This window comes from Anthonomus grandis, chromosome 3 (genome assembly GCF_022605725.1).
Source record: "Anthonomus grandis grandis chromosome 3, icAntGran1.3, whole genome shotgun sequence".
Lineage (NCBI taxonomy): Eukaryota > Metazoa > Arthropoda > Insecta > Coleoptera > Curculionidae > Anthonomus > Anthonomus grandis.
The window spans coordinates 15,301,574-15,320,770 of record NC_065548.1 but is presented as its reverse complement, the minus strand read 5'-3'; the positions used below and the strand labels follow the sequence as shown (position 1 = coordinate 15,320,770).

General features: G+C 30.6%; 1 protein-coding gene across 1 annotated transcript in view; it reads left to right on the top strand.

The window, feature by feature from the left end:
• Positions 1-19,197, top strand: part of LOC126734607 (acetylcholine receptor subunit alpha-like 1) — a 73,266-nt gene that overhangs the window by 11,075 nt on the left and 42,994 nt on the right. The window contains exons 2-4 of the mRNA XM_050438298.1: positions 3,574-3,773; positions 7,605-7,649; positions 16,313-16,422. Coding sequence (XP_050294255.1) covers positions 3,574-3,773; positions 7,605-7,649; positions 16,313-16,422 — 355 coding nt within the window. The remainder of the gene's footprint in view (positions 1-3,573; positions 3,774-7,604; positions 7,650-16,312; positions 16,423-19,197) is intronic.

Sequence of the window (19,197 nt, the reverse complement as noted above, 5' to 3'; positions counted from 1 at the left end):
TTTGATTTGGAGTGACGGCAGGATAAATTTTCCTTTATTAAAGGTTTGTTAATGATGTTAGGTTTTCCAAGTTTCCATTGCTCTCTTATCGGATATTTGTTCCAATCCAATCCATCTTATTCCAATGTTGATCATGATCTTAAGTGTCGCATAAGCACAGAAAACATGACAGTGTTTACACAGCAAGTGTAGTCGCTCTGCTGTTCGAGAATAATGTTTACCATTTTTATTAATTCAAATAAATACTCGGTTGCCGTCTGAGCGGGAAATATACATTTCGCGTGTCCGTTAATTGAAAATCATAGCCTCAACAATTTGTATCGGATTAATTCGATATTTGGATATGTTGAAAAACACACAAAAAGCATTTCATTAATTTTTTATTGAAATTATTTATGTTTCTGCAGTTTGAATTGAATGACATGAGTAATTAATGAATTTTCGGAATCAGCGACCCAAGATACCCTAGAAAACATATTCAGAACTTTGCGCTTAACAGAAAACTTTTTTTTGTGTACGAGGGTAATTGATTAGTCATCTACATAGATGTCTCCAAGAAGACCTTTTCCTTAGGTAGAAAAAAATTACTAGACGAAATTGAATGAAAATATAGAAAAAAAAAAGCTTTAGAGAAAAGCAGCCATTAACGGTACTATGGCAGATAAGCTGAGCTTGTATTGGAGTGTATAAGGCACTGCCGGTAGGTCCAAAACCTGTAAAGCTGTTGCTTTACTAAGCTGTCCAGTCTGCTCAAGGATGATTCTCCGGACATGGACTGAAGCACTGCCTTGAGACAAGCTAAAGTACACATAGCTGGGCCTTCTGCTTATCTTACTAGAGGATTACTTTACCTAAAGAATGGGGAAATTCGCCTAGTAATGGGTCTTTAACCGTCAGGTTTTTAATCCGATAGTGGCACTTAAGATGCTATCTCTATAGCCCAGGTATTCTGGACAACCCAGAGTATCCTTGATATAAAGAGTAGTAAGAAACTGCAATCCAGCATCATCAGAGAGTTCTCACTACTCACGAGCGGTTATTTCAAATATCTGGACAAAACTTACAGTTTGACCGGCAACAAAAACATAATCAACATATATTAACTTTTTTCCATAATATATTCTCTTTAAAATTAAAAAAAATCTCTCTTAAAAATTATAATAATAATTTACTTTCAGTGTAAGTATATTTTGATTTCATTTCATTTCATCAAGTTGAAGTCGCTCTTCGCAGTCGCAAATCTCCTGAACCTAACAACATCGTCACTGAAATGCTAAAGGGCTGCGGTAACAAAGGCACTGATCTACTACATGAGATCTGCAAAAATGTATGGGAAAACGGGAAATGACCTGATAGATGGACGACATCAATCTACATCCCTTTACATAAAAAAGAGCTAAAGATGAATGTGGCAATTACAGAACCATCGCTTTGATTAGCCATGCCAGTAAACTTCTCTTACAAATTATAAAGGAACGATTAAAGAACTAACATCTACAACAATAATAGAGAAATAAAAAAACGTACAAATAGAGGGAAACCCTCTACAGATTCATCAAAAAGGCCACTAGGTTTCAATATATATTGAGAATGGATTATTAGAAAGGCTCTAGAAAACTGGGAGGACGGAGTTTCTATTGGCGGAAAAAAAGTATAAAACCTACGATATGCAGATAACATGATGCTAGCATAAAACGAACAGGGAATGTTTGAAATACTACAACGAGTAGAAGCTGCTAGTTTGGAATCAGGCCTATGCATGACTAAACAGGACCAAATGCTGCCTGTTGATTGGACAAATTTCGTACAATGCCAAGGCTACTTCAATGACACTGTCATTTATCTTGGTACACATATAACCAATAGAGGAGAAGAAGAAGCTTTGGGCAGACTAGTTAAATTCTGAAAAGTTTTGGTTTTTATATCCGAAAAATGACCAAATAAGACATAGCGAAGGCTTGTACTATGAATAGTCACCACGCTCGAAGTCGAGCAACGACTGGAGAAAGACATCTACCCCGGATACTTTGAGAAGTATCCCGAATACGGTCTTATAAGTATTTCCTTTATTTTTTTGATAAATGTAATCACCTATTTTCCTTATTATATAGTGCATTCACGATAAAAAGAATATATTCATTTAAAATTGAGGTGTTTTTTAATTTTTTTATTTTTCGGACACGTCAATTAGCATTGTCACTTGCGCGTCTTTTGCAATACAAATTTTCTATACGGGGTACCTTAAGTAGAAACTATGGCGTTAACATTAACTTTTTAAGTGGAACATATATCTGTATATCATGACATTTTACAATTCTACGATATATTATAAATACTTTTTGTATTATAGACCATAGGCCAAAAGTCAGTGGTTGGTCAAATTTGACATAATAAACTAATACGACATTAAAAAATAAAAAGGTTATAATCATCAGTTTCAACAAATACAATATTTAATGCATCTAATGTTCAATTTATTCTTCGTTTACTTTAATGCATTTTTGAATAACACATTTTCAATCGCTTGCGGATCGATTAGTCTAATTTCTTGTCTAATGCTTTACTTTAAATTATCAACATTATTTGATCTTTTCCCATAAACTTTAAACTTCAAATAGCCCCATAAGAAAAAATCTAATGGGGGTTATATCCGGTGACTTTGGTGGCCACTCAATCAGTTCTCTTCGTCCAATCCATCTGTTAGGAAAAGTTGCATCAAGAAGTTGGCGAATGAACGATGACAAACTGAGGCTGTGTTGAAACCATATTTCTCCTTCCTTAGCAGAAAGTCCAAGTCTCACGTTTAATATTTCTTTAAAAAAGGCTTCAACGATTTTTCATAATACCCGCCCAAACATAAATTTTTTGAGGGCGCTGTGTGTGGTATTCTTAGGTCCAGTGAGGATTTGCCCAATATCTACAATTTTGCCTGTTAACGTGTTCATTTAACGTAAAGATGGCCTCATTAGAAAAATTAATATTTCAAATGAAATTTCCATCGTCATTGTTAGCCTCAAGAATTTGCTCACAAAACTGCACTCGGTGTTCAAAATCAATTAATGTAACATATGTTATATATATAACAATTAATGTATCAGTTTAATCAACATGGGAATTATTTATGTATTATAACATATGTTATATGTATAACAATTAATGTATCAGTTTAATCAACATGGAAATTATTTTCCGTTTCTAATAGAACATTCAGCGTAGCATCTTTAGATACTTTTGGAGATTTTCCTTTAGATACATTTTTTACATAGACGTGTTCCCCAAATTTTGATTCAGTTTTGCTAACGGAGAATTTAGTAATTGTGGAACGCATGAGTAGTATTAAATAGATTACAGACATTTAGTTGTGTTCGTTCCATGATGCATACCCTGTATAATATTAGAAAAAGTTTGTATCTTTTATTAAGCAAAATTAAATTACGTTTAATGAATACTATTTACAAAAAAAATGTCTTAAAAAAAAGCAACAGAAAAAAATGTCCATTTTTATCACCCTACTTTCTATCTTTACCACTTTATATAAGAATAATTAAAATAAATGTATTTTTACTATTTTAGATTGCTCAATGGAGTGCCTGCTCACCGCTTTGCTCGTATTAACAACGGGTCCTGTGGGTTTTCTCGACGCGAACCCGGACGCAAAACGGCTCTACGATGATTTGCTCAGTAACTACAACAGGCTCATTCGACCGGTCGGAAACAATTCTGACCGGTTGACCGTTAAAATGGGGTTAAAGCTGTCTCAGTTAATTGATGTGGTAGGTGACATAATTTATAAGCTCATATTTCAAAAAAAGTTTACGCCCAACTAAGAGAAGCAAAAGCAACAGTTATATTCTGAAAGCAATATACACGTATAGGGTTTTAAAAATTATAATTAATTACGATTTTTCATAAATATTTTCGTATTTAAAATAAATAAAGAGCACGCAGATGCTCGTAATACGAGATTTTATGTTTTAACTATATCACGTGTAAACTTTACCATTATTATATTCTTAAATTTAATCGAATTAATAATTCTTTTGTTATAAATCTTTTAAAAACATAACCATCTGCTAAATATTTGATTCCAGGATTGATTAATTTGTTTTTATATAATTTCCAATAAAATTCTGTTCAAATATTTATTTTTAAAACAAGGTTGATCATTTACTTTTTGCAGAATGAAAAAAATATGTAAAATGTAAAATAGGTCCTCGAAAACGTATATGTAAATCATAACTACAAGGAAATTGGCTTTTCGTAAAAACCCAGAAGCACATTTTTTTTTTGGAATGCAGTCGACTTTTACTCCTAAAACTACTCAAATTCATCAATTATGGTGAACTTAGTTCCAGGCAGGAATTATTTAAAGCTTCTTTTAAAATATCAAAGTGGGATCGCGGAGCCATTTAACCAAGGGCAAATTCGTGAAATTGGTTTCGCTAGAATAAATAAGGACAAGCTAGAAATGAATCAAGAATCCATGAGTACCAGACAATTGGGCTGTGCATGGTATAAATATCAGATGAAAATTAAAATAGTTTTAACGATAAAGTAATTTTATTTCAAAATAAATAATCTTAAATATCATTCGCTAGAAAAACCACATCTTAGACATGCAGAGGGAAGTTTAATTTTCTATTTGATAGAATTTTATCAATTACTTTTTTGCCTCTAGCTAACCTCTTTTTGACACGACAAATGACAGCCTTCATAGACTTGCACTTTATTGAAGATGGCATACAGTTTGATAATCAATCGTGCCAAGAAATATAAAATCAGTGGTTTTCAACCTGACTTAGCAACAAAGTTACGAGACTTTTTACTCTCGAGCAGAGCTCTTTATGAATCGTTTTGAGTTAAATGCAAAAAATACATTCCAATACTTTCCATGAGTTTGGTTAAGATATGTTAATGATGTGTTCGACAAAAGCAAATGCAATATTAATAATTTTGCAAAAACAACTCAATAACTGTTTTCCATCTATTAAATTTACCTTCAAAGAAGAGACAAATAAGCAACTTCCATTCTTAAATACTCTTGTCATCAAAAATAATAATAAGTTAGAATTTGATATTTATAAAAAAGAAGCAAATACTTTTAGATACATAACTAGCGACTCTAACTATTTCTTGGTAGAACGTGTGGTTTCATTTCCTCTAAGTAAAAACAATTGCTAGGGTCAATAATTATGACGATAAGATTATTGATAAGCTAATTAGATGACATAGGTTTAAAGCTAATTTTAAAAACACTTATCATATTTCAAAGAGATGAAAATAAGCAAACTTTTGTTGCAATACCATACTATCCTATCTTGACGAGAAGGTTTGATAAGGTTTTCAAAGGTTTAGGTCTAAAAATGGTCTATCAAAATTCGGTCAAGTTACGAAATCTTTTAGGAAACTCAAAAGATAAAATAAAAACCAATGAAAAGTCTAGGATCTATGAGATTAATTGCAACGATTGTGATAAAAAGTACATAGGACAAACGTCGTAAATCGATACATGGATTCGAAAAAAATGCAATATTCTATCATAAACATCTTTGCCGACCAGAATTTGAAATTAAATCTTAATATTCTTCAAAACTGTGTACACACAAGCAGAAGGCATGTTGATTAGCTTAGCAATCTTCAAAATTAATAACGTTGGATTTTCTGATAACTGTCTTAGTAACTGAATCTGATACGCTTTTCACCCTTGCCTGTGTAATCTTCTGGTAACATATAGACCCAGGTTCAACCAATGCTATCAAAACAATAATCCTAATAATATTATTCAACTGCTTATCATTTTTTTATTTTAACTTGCATACGTCTACTGACTATGTTTCTATAGCAAAATAAATATTCTTTGCAATGATATGTCATACTATGGAAGCTTTATGACTCGTGAGGAGGTGATTAATATCATTTTATTAAATATAAAGGTAATATCTTTTTGTGTATAACTAAACCGATTATCTTTTTTAAAAAAGATCTTTAGGCTGATTGCTTTAAAGTAAATATACGAAATTCGATTTTGGAATAAACTAAATAAAGATGAGTTTGATCTTCCAGCAACGGTCAATATATTTTTTGATTAACTTAGTTTGCCGCCACAATTATTGTTATTACTGTGATAATATATAGGTTAAATTTTCTTGTATTATTATCTCTTCAAACAGCCAATTTTCTTTCAGCTTTTTTTTATTACTTACAAAAACCTGTCTGAATAAATCAGTAGCGTATAAATATATCACTGTATCAAAGTCAGTCGACTGCCACCATTAATCAAATAATACTATAGCTAAGTTTTCAAATAAAGCCGATATAATTTATGCATTTTTCGGAAAACGTATTTTTGACAGTTCAAACTGTGTGAAAACATTTAACCATTCTTTTTTTGATGGTGGAGATTTTGACTGAGGTTATTTGATTTGCTGATTTGTAGCATGGAGGCTTTTTTTATTTAATAGTTTTGGGGTAAAGAGTTCGTTAAAAATAAACCTGTATTTTTGCACAAGTATTTTTGGACTTTTCCAAATTTTTTTTGTCCTAGCAGTTTATTGCCTTATGATAATTTTTCACTTTTAAAAGATACAAAACCAGATTCTTACTAATCTACGCATAATAGGTGTAATTTTTTTATCAGATTCAAAATCTGCAATTAGATAAAAGTGGAATATAGATTTTGATTTATATTAAAGAGCGTTGGTATTAAAAATAGTATATGTACCTACTATAATTGCCAGTAAAGGTAATCTGTTTTTTTTATCTGGATATAATATCAAACTTATCAAATTTTTATCTCTTGTCTATTTATCCTGCACAAATATAATCACTTACCAATATTTTTTATGGAATAAAACACGGCAGACCTATAAAACGAATTTTCAACAACATATATTTTCTCACCCTAGAAATAGGACTTTTTACAATAATTCAATAAATCCGATAATAATTTAAAAAAATATTTACCAAACTTATACGTGCAGGTCCATTTAAAATGTTTGATGTCGATTTATACATATGTTTATTTTGGTTTCAAGATTTGAATAAGGATTTTATTAAAGAAAGGTACATACTGTAAGTTTATGTTAAGAACGTTATGGATAATGGAGTAGACTAAAAGAAACTATTTAAAAACCATTTTAACTTTTTTAAAAAGTTCTTTATTAAACCACATAATATAGTTATTCAATATTTATTTAATGCTGCAGATAAATATGCTATTTATCCTTTTAAAAACAGTTTTATTCATACTAATTTTTATTAAAGCTTACCACTTACTAACTATTTAAGTTATTCTTTTTCTTTGCTGCTTTTTTGAAATCTTTACATCTAGGTAGAAGAAACCACTTTATACTTTAAAGACGCTTTTTCACGATTAAGCAATAAATAAACCTGTCACTTTTCCAATTTCCCTTTCATATCGTTTTGGAAATCCGAGCACTACTCAATTAAATTGATTACTAACTTAATTTGAATAGGGAATACTCAATAATGAACTGTCAAGAGCAAGACGATAAATTTCTTTTATATTTACCAAGGCCTAAAACTGCTTTAAAATATTTCAAATTATCCTGCTTTGTTTTTAACCAGTTGATTTTCTCTTTCAGAATTTAAAGAGTCAGATTATGACGACTAATGTTTGGGTGGAGCAGGTAGGTTTATAAAATAATTTAGTAGCTTAAGCATGATTAGTGATTTTATTTTTCTTAAAGTTACTTTAAAATATAATTTTTTTTTGATTATATATTGTGACGTGATATAAATAAATGTAGATAAATTAAGCACGCCTGTATTAAAAATGTTCTATTACGCCATTCGGGAAATTATATTATGCATAAGCTAAATGGATATGCTTGTATATGAATAAAACGTTTATGTCGAGTTCAAGCAATGAAATTCAGTAATTTTATTAAAAACCTTTATTTACTTAACTAAATGAAGTAATTGGTTAGATACGGGTTCGATGGATAATTCATTTATAATTAGGTTTTAAATATTACATAAACTGCATAATATAAATAAAAGCTTATAAATTTGTTAACGTTAATCGAATAATACATGATTTTTCATAAACATGAAAAGCCCATTAGTCCTACCTTGGATTTTAGATTTAAGTTAATAAAAGCCCCAAATTTTTTGAAACATTTCTCTTAAACTTAAAAATCCTTTGGTTTCTTTCGGTCATGGCCATTCCAACACGCTCGGGGATGTATGTAAATACTCGTATGTAAGGAAACAGACGGCCTTGCATCAGCCCATTATATCCAAAGGACGAGCCTGAAATATCAAAGTTAAAAACTTTATAGCTGAAGGGCTGATCTATAATAAAGTACTGCTATAATATACATTTTGGGAAGATTTACTGACGTTATTTCACTTAATTGAAAGAATCGTATGGTATATCTTTCATATATATTATATTGAATTCGCTGATTGCCTGTGACAGTCTTCGGACCCGGATTAGTTAAATAGTAGTAGATAAATTATATTATTAATAGTTAGTTCAACCATTTGCCAGAATTTTAAGTACTGGAAATAATTGTTTCTTTTTCAGCTTTTCAGAATTTTTACGGTCATTTGACGTAATTTCTTATATTTTCCAGGCATTGGAAGTAATTATTTTTGTCCCTTTGTAAATGGAAATAACTTGAAATTTTGAATTAGGACAAAAAATATAAATGGGAAAGAAAGGAAGTCCATCCTCATTGCCCATTTTCAAGGTCATTTCAAGGTTTATATAATCTTTACAATATACCATGATGAAAAAAAAACAAAGTCATCACACATTCTCAAAATGATAGTTTTTTATTCCATTTGCCCGCCATAGAGTTTGTGATACCATTAGTGAAATGTCAGCCTTAAACTCTACCTCTCTTATAAATATGTTGATAAAGTTACACTTATTTCACACAACAGTTTCTTGTATTGGTTTATCCCATTTGGATCCCAATTTAGGTTATTTAATTATAAATCATTAAAATTAATATTTAATTATGAATATTCTTTTGCTTGCTTAAACTCTTAGTGATTTCCGTCTGCATCAGCAAAACCAATGCAAAACCTTTTGAACATTTCTTGTTGGAACAAATTAAAAAGTGACCGCGAGTCAGTTGAAAGTCTTGTGATCATTGAGGATGCTTCTAAAAATCAAAACCTATGTTAAAATATTGTCCATAGTTAGTAGAATGTAATAGAATTTGAAATTATTTAAATAGGCTGTTAACATTAACAACTTTGTAAACAAAGCAAAAGTCAAAACGTATCTCCTTGATTTTAAAAAATCTAGTCGAAAAATTGAATGCATCTTCAGTCAGAATTATATGAAGTTTATTGGAGACATAGAGAGCAAAGATTTTGTTTTCTTGATGCGTTTTAGGCAGGCTTTGTACTGTGAGCCCTAAATGATGATAGGGGATCCTTCATCATCATTCGATCTTACAAAAATTATGTCGCAAAACTTTCCAATTTTCAGGGCTATATTGCTATTAACCCTCCGTTCGTAAGGTGAGGTATATATGTACTTAATATCTCTATAATTTTGTCCGTTGCAAAATACGTAGCACCATCTCGTAAGTACCTTTAAATATAATGTCAGGTGATAGAAAGCAGGTGTTTTGGAGCGCGTCAGTCGCGTGTGAGCTTTGATCGACGCAAGTAAAGTGATTTGCGGTATATCATACCCCAGCTTACCATTCTCGTATTTTTTTTTCTTTAATTCTTTGATTCTTTTAGAGGTAACTACGACATATTAGATATAAATTATTATTATTATTATATAATATAATAATAATAACGTATAATATTAATATGTTATAAACCTATAATAATAATTATTATTATTGCTCTATTGATATTTTTTGTTTACCTTGAATTTGATTTGTAGATATTATGTCTGCTTGATGGCCATATAAAAAGAGCAAGAAAAGTTGTTGAGGCTTTGGGAAATTTCGATAATTCATCAGAGGTACCCGAAATACTTGATGAGGAGCCCATTGAATCCAGCTCTGAGTTTGACGACGACGTTAGCGAGCGTTCTGAGGAGTCTGATTCTGAGCAAGAAATATTAGAAGATGACATTGTCGAGGAGTTTTCGCCTGGAGTAAAGTCAAGCTATTTATAAGGAGTTGACAAAGAAACTAAATGAGTAGCTAATCCAGGAAATAAGGCTGTGCGTACATGTCAGGAAAATATTATTATCCGTCTTCCGGGACCAAAAGGTGTTGCTAAAGAGGCCAAAACCTCTTTTGATTGTTGGAATATTTTTATAGACGAACTTATTATTGACTCTATAGTTGAATGTACTAATCGGTTAATTCAAACGAAATCTGAAAACTATAATGACAAATCGATCGTAAAACAAACAACAGTTTTAGAAATGAAAGCCGTTATTGGACTACTATATATGTGTGGCCGTTTTAGGTCTAGTAGGTTAAATTTAGATGAACGTTTTAGGTTCCTACTAAGCTGCCTGAGGTTCGACAATAAAGATTCTCGGGAGGAAAGACTTAAAATTGATAAACTAGCTCCAATTCGGGCAATATTTGATCGGTTTGTGGAAAACTCTCAAGCTGCTTATGTACCTTCGGAATATTTAACAATAGAGAAAAACTGGAGTCTTTCCGCGGTAGGTGCAGATTTTGGCAGTACATACCAAACAAGCCAGCTAAATATGGCCCCGAGGTATTTGCACTTGTAGACTCAAAAACATTTTATGTACTAAACTTAGAAGCATATGAAGGCCAGCAGCCCAAAGGTCCGTACGCCCTTAGTAACAAACCGGCTGACATAGTTCTGCGATTGGTAGAACCAATTAGGGGAACAAGGCGAAACATAACGTTTGATAATTAGTTTACAAGTTATGACTTGGTAATAAAGTTACTAAAAGAATATAAACTTACTTCAGTAAGGACGCTAAGAAAAAATAAAAGAGAAATTCCTGGCGAATTACTCACAACAAAGCGAGAAGAAAGAAGTCCCAATTTTGCATTTCAATCAGACGTAACATTGGTCTCTTATATTTAAAAAAAAAATAGAAATGTTCTCCTTTTATCAATTCTCCATCATGACAACACAATTGATCCCGATTCTAGGGACCAAAATAAACTAGAAATAATAATGTTTTACAACATGACAAAAGGAGGAGTAGATACGGTAGATCAATTGTCTGCCACTTATAGTGTATCAAGGAATAGCCGCAGGTGGCCACTAACTCTATTCTTTTCCTTACTAAACTCAGCTGCTATAAGCGCTTTTGTAATTTTTAATTGCAATACGAATGAAAATCTAAAACGGCGCTTTTTTCTAAAAGATTTATCTTTGAGTTTAGTAGAACCATTCCAAATGAGTAGACTGCAAAATCCGCGAATAAGTTTAGCAGTGCGACTTAAGATTTCCGATATACAGGGGGAAATTGTCCCAACAACAGTTGGAGAAGATACAAAAAGGCACAGATTTTCCAGAAGGTGTTATATAGTCCAAGAAATTAGGATCGTAAATCTTTTTACACTTGTAGGGCCTGTAATAAATTTGTTTGCCTGAGTCATGCAGCGCAAACATGCGACAACTGTAGCTCTATAGATAGTACATAAAACATAAAGCAATGTATTAGTTTATATTTTTCTTTAGTTATTTATAGCTTATACTTTCAAAAATTAATTTTTAAGTAAATATTTTCAAAATAATAATATATTTTTAATACCTGGTTGCGTCTTGTTCGAAATTTTTGTAAAAATGTAGGTCTTTTGAAAATAAACGTTTAATTTTTTTTTGGTTGGTTATTTGTCATGTGTTTTATTTTTATTTACTTTCAGACCAATACAAAAACGTTATTTATTGATAATATTTCAAAAATGTTTAGTTTATATTCGAAACATATTTGTTTTTTTATTGGGGTACCAGCTTACCCATCTTGTGATAATTACCAACTTTACCCACGGAGGGTTAAATTAACCAATTCCAGAAAGCATCTAGGTCATAGCAAGATAACAATGTATCTTTCCACTGATCATCAAGAAATATTCCAAATTTAAAATATAATTTTTACAAATTGTTAACAAAAAGATGACCGAAAAATAGAATCCTCATAGAAACAGACAGAAATATAGTTAATTAGTTTAACACATTAACAATAAGTTATTTGCAAAAGATAATGCTTAACCTGTTACAAGAAAGCTATGATGATATTCAAGGGCCCTTAATAAATATATCTGAAATTACACAAGCGTCAATTACAAAATACATAAATTTACCCATCACATATCTTTAAAATAAATACATCATAATAGTGCAATATTAATTACTTAAATATTAAATTATTAGCGAAATCAACCAAATTTAACAAAAAAACGACAATATCAATGGATATTGTCCTATACCTACCTCAGTAATATAGGTAACGAGCCAAAGAAGTCAATTTTAGAATGTTGATTATCTAGTCTGGTGGATCTAGAGATAAATTTATTCAAGCCATAATTAGTAATTAAATTGGATAGCAAAAATGAATATTGCTCCTTGTAGGTCTTGATGAAATATGCAAGTCTTTTCTTTGATGACATACTGTAATAACAGATATATTTAGCAAGTTAACTATTTGGAAATCTTCATAATTATCTAAAATATTCAGCTTATATGGTACAAGTTTTAAAAAATGGCCTCAATTTGAAGCTGTTAATATAAATTTCATAGCATTGGGAAAGATACAAGATCCATACTCGAGATGCACAAGGGTACAGTAGAGGATTTTTAAGGATTTGAAATCCATAAATTGGGTGCTTCTTTTAATAAATTCAAGCATCTGAAAGGCCCTGGCAACAGCATTATCCAAATTAACAATAAACTAAAGGTTCTTATCTAGTGCAACACCAAGGGCTTTGATAACAGAGACTCTTTCAAGATTGTATTGGTTTATCTTTTAATTGAAATCTATATAACGTCTAATCTGAAAAAAGTTCATAATTTCACATTAAAGGAGATTCAATGGCATACTATTTCTAACATCAATCGAATAGACTATCCAGATTCTATTGTAGTTCCTCAAAGTCACAGCTTAGTTTTAGATCATCTGAAAAAACCAGATAATTGCAGCAAGTATAATTTATGGAGACATTGAAGAGTGGGTCCAACGTGTAAGCCCTGAGAAACACCACAATAGATTTAAATTATCCTAGACAGAAAACAGCCAATTCGAACAATAACCCTTCTACTGGATAAGTAGCATCCAAATCAAGGCAACAAAGTTTTATCAATCCCAAGCAGTTTAAGCTTACGAGGCAGTATGTGGGACTCTATTAAATGCCTTGGAGAAGTCCGTGGTTATTGATATATAAATTGTATTTATATAAAGATGTGATGCAGAGGTTTAATTACGTTAAAACTGCAATTTTAGAATCAGTAAAGGTATTTCATCAGGTCCTGGTCTTTTGTTGTAAGAGAAAGTGTGGTTTTGTTTTAAGAGAAAATAGCTTACTGAATATGTCTGTCTTCTCTATATCTCAAATCATAATATAGTGACAACGGATATGACTGTTGGATATAGATATTTCATGAGTAGGAACATTAAGATTAGTTTTGCGCATATACAGTTGAAAAGTGACCAGCAAATATATTAGCTATAATTCCTCACCCGAAGAATATTTCTTTAGCTCAATAGAGAACCATATCGGAAACTTTCTGGCTAAGAACTTTTTTAAAGGAATAAGCATATCAATTGACATAAAAATTATTTCATAGAAAACACTTAACATATTTTCAAGAAACAAACCTAAACCAGTAATAAGTTTCAATTAAACTGATTGAAAAAACTGATATTTCACCATAATCTGCTTATCTGAAATCCCTGTAGAATCCATAATACTCGAGATCATCGTTCGTATCAGGTGGAATAGTACTGAAATTGATACAAAATGATGGATGGACTATCGGAGGAACCAAAAAATCCATTTGCCAATCACTAGCAGTCAAGTTGAAATCGCCAAGAGCAATTGAGCATCTCTAAGTTCAGGAAATCCAGCGTTTCAAAAAAATCTGAGTATATTTAAGCTGAGGAATTAGAGGGGATATATACTGTTCCTAATATAATGTTTTCATCAGTCGATCCAATGGAAACAAAGAGCTGTTCAACAGTGTTATCAGGAAGCTAAAGGTATTTGAACGGTAATGCTTTTTACAATGGTATCAAAACTCCCTCCCCCCCTCTCTTAAAAATGCTAGTATTAACTAAGCGGTCATTACGATAAAAAATGGTATTCTGAAAAAATAAGTTCTTTATCAGAAATGCCACTATGTATCTGTGAAGACAACAATATCATAATAACATGTAAATGTGTGAGTGACTAAGCAATCCAGTTATATTCTTAATCCTTGGGTGTTTTGGCAGTAGCTAGTTTTACTTGGTTTTAATGATCCTAAGTAGTATTTTATTTGAATGTTTTTATCTCTATTTGAGATCCTGTATTTAGCTTACACCATAGTTTCAGGGTGAAACTACATTTTCATCAGATCAGAACCAAAGTAAACATTTCTAGTTCGGAGTACTGACAGCGTCTGATCTCTACCCTAGAATAAACCTTAAGGGTCGTTTGACAATTTTTCTTAAATTTATCCATCTTACAAGTATTTTTTATTCCCACATTTGCGACATTGATTGACTCGCAAAGAATTTTTACATCATTCAAGTCATGGTTCTGTTCTGTTAGGTTATAAATTATAATATTACTTGCACGCTTTTGACGCTTTTGCATCTCAATTAAAAAATCATTATTTAGTACCAATGTACATACCAGCACTGTTGTCGATGGCTTGGTAGGATGGTTTAATTTTAAGCCCATCCTTTAACTCTTAGTTCTGTGTTAGGTTCGCCAATAGCTTTTAGAATTGATGGTATTTCTAGTAAAACTGACTGGCAGTTGTCACAGAGAAAATTTAAGATAAGTTTACGTTATTACTTAAAAATGATAATTACTGAAATTTCAGAGTTCGAGTTTTCTTCATCAATTTTAAATTTTAAGCACAGCATGATCATTTGCGTTAAAAAAGTTAGGAAAACTTAAAAACAAAATTATATCAACCAAATACACACACCAAAAAATTAATCCCTAGCATTCAATCCCGATAATTATTTCAGCAAAAAACTACAAAACATTTTGATTGAAAAAAATTAACGCAAATTATAAATTGAAAAATTTAGTCTATTAAAGGACTTCAAAAATCAGTATAAAGAGAATCTTCTCTCAAAAGGTTCAAAAATTTTTTTTTAAAAATAGAAATTTCATAAAAGGATAATGAAAATGAATTTCTGAGGCTCAAGAATTTTAAATGTGGATTTATCAAACATTATAAAAAAGAATTTGGTAAATAAGTTTGCCATAATAATTCTAGTTTCGGCAAATATTAAGCTATTTATATCTAAGCTGTGATCTTGTTTGCTTATAGTGCTTTTGTATTAAAATATAATAGTTATATACGAGTATAAGACGATGCAAGAAAAAATGCTTATTAATTAATTTTGTTTAAGTTAATTTTTTAGTTAAAAGTAGTTTAAGATTCCTAACGATAAAATCCAGAAATAAAAATCCCACTGGATAAAAGACGTTATCTTATTCAATTCTGCTTGGAAGTAAAATTGATAATTTTCAGCTTGGCATATTGGAAACAATGCAGTCATTTGAGCCTGAATGCAATTTCAATATAAATGGTTGCATTATTCACCATATATAGAGCTAACATTTTTCAAGTTCCCTTCCAAGTGAAATATAATGTAAATGTATCTTTTTACAGCCAGAGAGCTTAGAAATTGTGGGATTGAGAAATTTTAAAGAACTTATTTAACTTAACATTTTTATTAATTTAATAATTGATTATTTTAATATTTGTAATATTGCAAATATTTGTAAAACAAAGTGATATAAAATATAGTGTGGCAGTATACAATGTGTCCCATGTATTCCCATATATTCATTCCAATTTATTCATGTAGCAAGTCCCATGTAGCAATTGCAGGATATCTTCAAACTAACTTAAAATTAAATTAACTCGTTGTGCTTTTAAGATACAGGGTGAATACGAAAAATTTTAGCTTTTAGGGCGCAGTCATAGCTCGCACCATGTATAAGATAGACAAAGGATGATAACTGAATAAACAATAGACATAGTGTACATATATTACTTTTTTTTAGTAGTCTTAGTTTTTACGCAAATATTCTATAGAGCAATATTTAGATAAAGTAGGAGTGACATAAGCGTTAATATATCGGATAACATTTATAATATAATGATAATATTTTTTGATGATAATATAATAACAACATGGCAATTTTAGGAATGGAATGATTATAAATTGAAATGGAACCCTGACGATTATGGCGGAGTAGAAATTTTGCACGTCCCATCTGAACATATATGGCTACCGGATATTGTACTCTATAATAAGTAAGTTATTTATATTAATGAAATTTATTAAAATCTATATAATATTATATAGTAGTATCTACCTTAAAAAGTAAATTCTATGTAATTAATAAATGTGCATCCAAATATTACAAAAACCTGTAGAAATATGTCTTAAAATATCTCTCTATAATATTTATAGGAATATTGAAAAAATTTCTTCGGGTCAAACTTTCGGTAAATATTTTTAAAATGTTTAAACCATTTTACTAAATTTTTTTATATGCACTTTATATTTTTAGCAACTCATCTCATTTTCTCTTATTTAAGTATGAAAAGTATGTTTTATTATATATCAAAAATATAATAGGAATAACGGAATAATCTAGGAACTAAGGAATTGCTAAAAATATTGTTTAATTTTATCACTCAGCCGCTTGGACGTAACTTTTAAGTCTTTTATCTTTTTTAATTTTAAATTCATTCTAGTGTGTTGCCTCTGTCAAGGAGCGCGGAAGTCGCGGAAGACATAAAACATTTTTTTTTAACTCCCAATAATTTTTCCTATTCGTAAAACAATTGGTAGATGATCTAAACTAAAATTATGAATACTTTTATTAACAGACTTTTCCCTTCCTGGGCTAAATTGATCCTTTATCACAAAAACTACTTAACCAAAATGATGTGGAATTATACCGATGTATTTTTTTTTGTAACTTTTATAGGGATATTTTTCAGAAAATCTCCTTTTTTCGTGACTATAGCAATTACACTCCCGGTTGGTTCTAATTTTACGGTTGAAAAATATTTACATTAATTTCTGTTGTTATCTTCTGTCAAATGATTTCTTTTTATTTTGAATAAGAACGAAAAAGGATGTTGCTGCATATTTTACTAAGTAAGGACAATCAATAGATCAAAAGTTATTTAAATTTTAATGATTATGTCTTGTAGATAATATTTGGATAGGAGTTTAGATTAGCATTTTTGTACAGACCTTTTATATGCAAATGATTTAAGGTAAAAAACAGATGTGAACATTTTTGTTTTGACTATTCATAAGCTATAATCAACATTAAATTTTGGTACTGCGAAAATGATCTTGTTGTTGGTGCAGGGAACCTTTTACTTATCTTCTCAATAATAGATGAATTATACTGAAACACTGTATTTTTTAAATTTATTTTACTTTTTCTTTGATTCTAAAAATTAGATTTTATCCTAAATTTCGTTTTCTAAGAAATGGCCCACCACCACACAGAAATACATACAACCAAACTTATATAAAATTACCGTAATTTCGAGAAATAAAATTTAATTTAAAAAATGTCATTGAGGATTAAAGAGCAGTTTTCCCAAACCAAGTTATTTACAAAAATAAATAAAATAACAAATAACAAAAAGTGTAGATTTCGATAATAATAATTACTGAAAATGTTAAACTAATAAGAAGTAATGCTGTTTAAATAATTTGAATAATCAGTATTGCCACCTCACCATAGATGCAGGCACGAATTCGACGAGGCATGCTATCGATCAAGTTTTTATTTTCTTCTTCGACATTTAGCTATTCCTCTAAAACCACCTGTATAAGTTGTTCTTTGTTACCAGGATTTTTGACGGGCTTTAATCTTACTTTTGATCTAATTCCATAAGTGCTCTATAGAATTAAGATCCGGTGTGCAAGAAAGCTACTCTCAAACTGCAACACCTTCACCTTGTAAGAAGCTGTCATAAATTAGAAAAAATTACCAAATCCAGCTCTTCAGAGCCTAACTACAGTTTCTAACTAAATCAATATACTTTTGAGCTATTAGGGCTTATTATCTGAGATTTAACGCAGTTCTTTTACCAATCATTACATTTCCTATCTTGTATACAGTATTTTCGGGATCTAGCTTGTCTCACTCTACCTCTTAAAATGCAAGTTTGCCATCGGATCGTATGCGGATTCTGGTTTCATCAGACAATAAGATATTGGTCCAACTCTCATGGTTCAAGCACCAATTTCAACGGTCAGTTTTATTTTTCCTTAAAAGTTTTAGAAGTTTTTACTGTCTTCTGCTAAATAATTCCCGAGCGCGAAGTCCTCTTTTAATAATTTTGATAGAAACACTAATACCGGAGCTTGCTTTTTGCTTTTTAAGCTAGAAAGCGGTTCTGCTCTTCCATGACTTCTTCCTGGTCTATTCTTTAGTGTTAGTTCCTAGTTCCACATTCCTTAAATAAGTTTTTAAAAGAATCCCTTGTATAACCCAAACCATTCGTTTGATGTGCCTTTATACCATGGCTTGTGCTGCCACATCAATAATTGTTTTCGATTTTTATTTTTTAAATCCTTGTTTAGTTTTGAGCAAATTTGTATTCTTGAGTTTTTTTATGGTTTCATACGCGTTAATGCATTTCCGATTTTTTTCTTTATTTTTTTGTGTATGATATTTCATTATTACACTATAATATATATATGTATACGTGTATGAAAAGTATATCGTATCCTACACAGTGGCACATATGTGATATCGGGGTCATTTTATCACATATTTGAGGTGCAGTGATCGAGTGTACAGACTAGCTATGTAAATTTCTTGTCAATTCTTTTAAGACCGCAATTTTTTCCCTTTTGTAAACAGAATCGTATATGATATACGTACATTCTACAGTTTAATAAATATACCTTGACCATATACGGTTGATAAATATGCCCAAACCAAAAATTTATTAAAAAACCGATGAATAAATAAACACTTAACGCTGATAATATATGATTGGTACCAAAAACCATCCTTCCCAGAAAGATTTTTAAACTATAAATCTAAT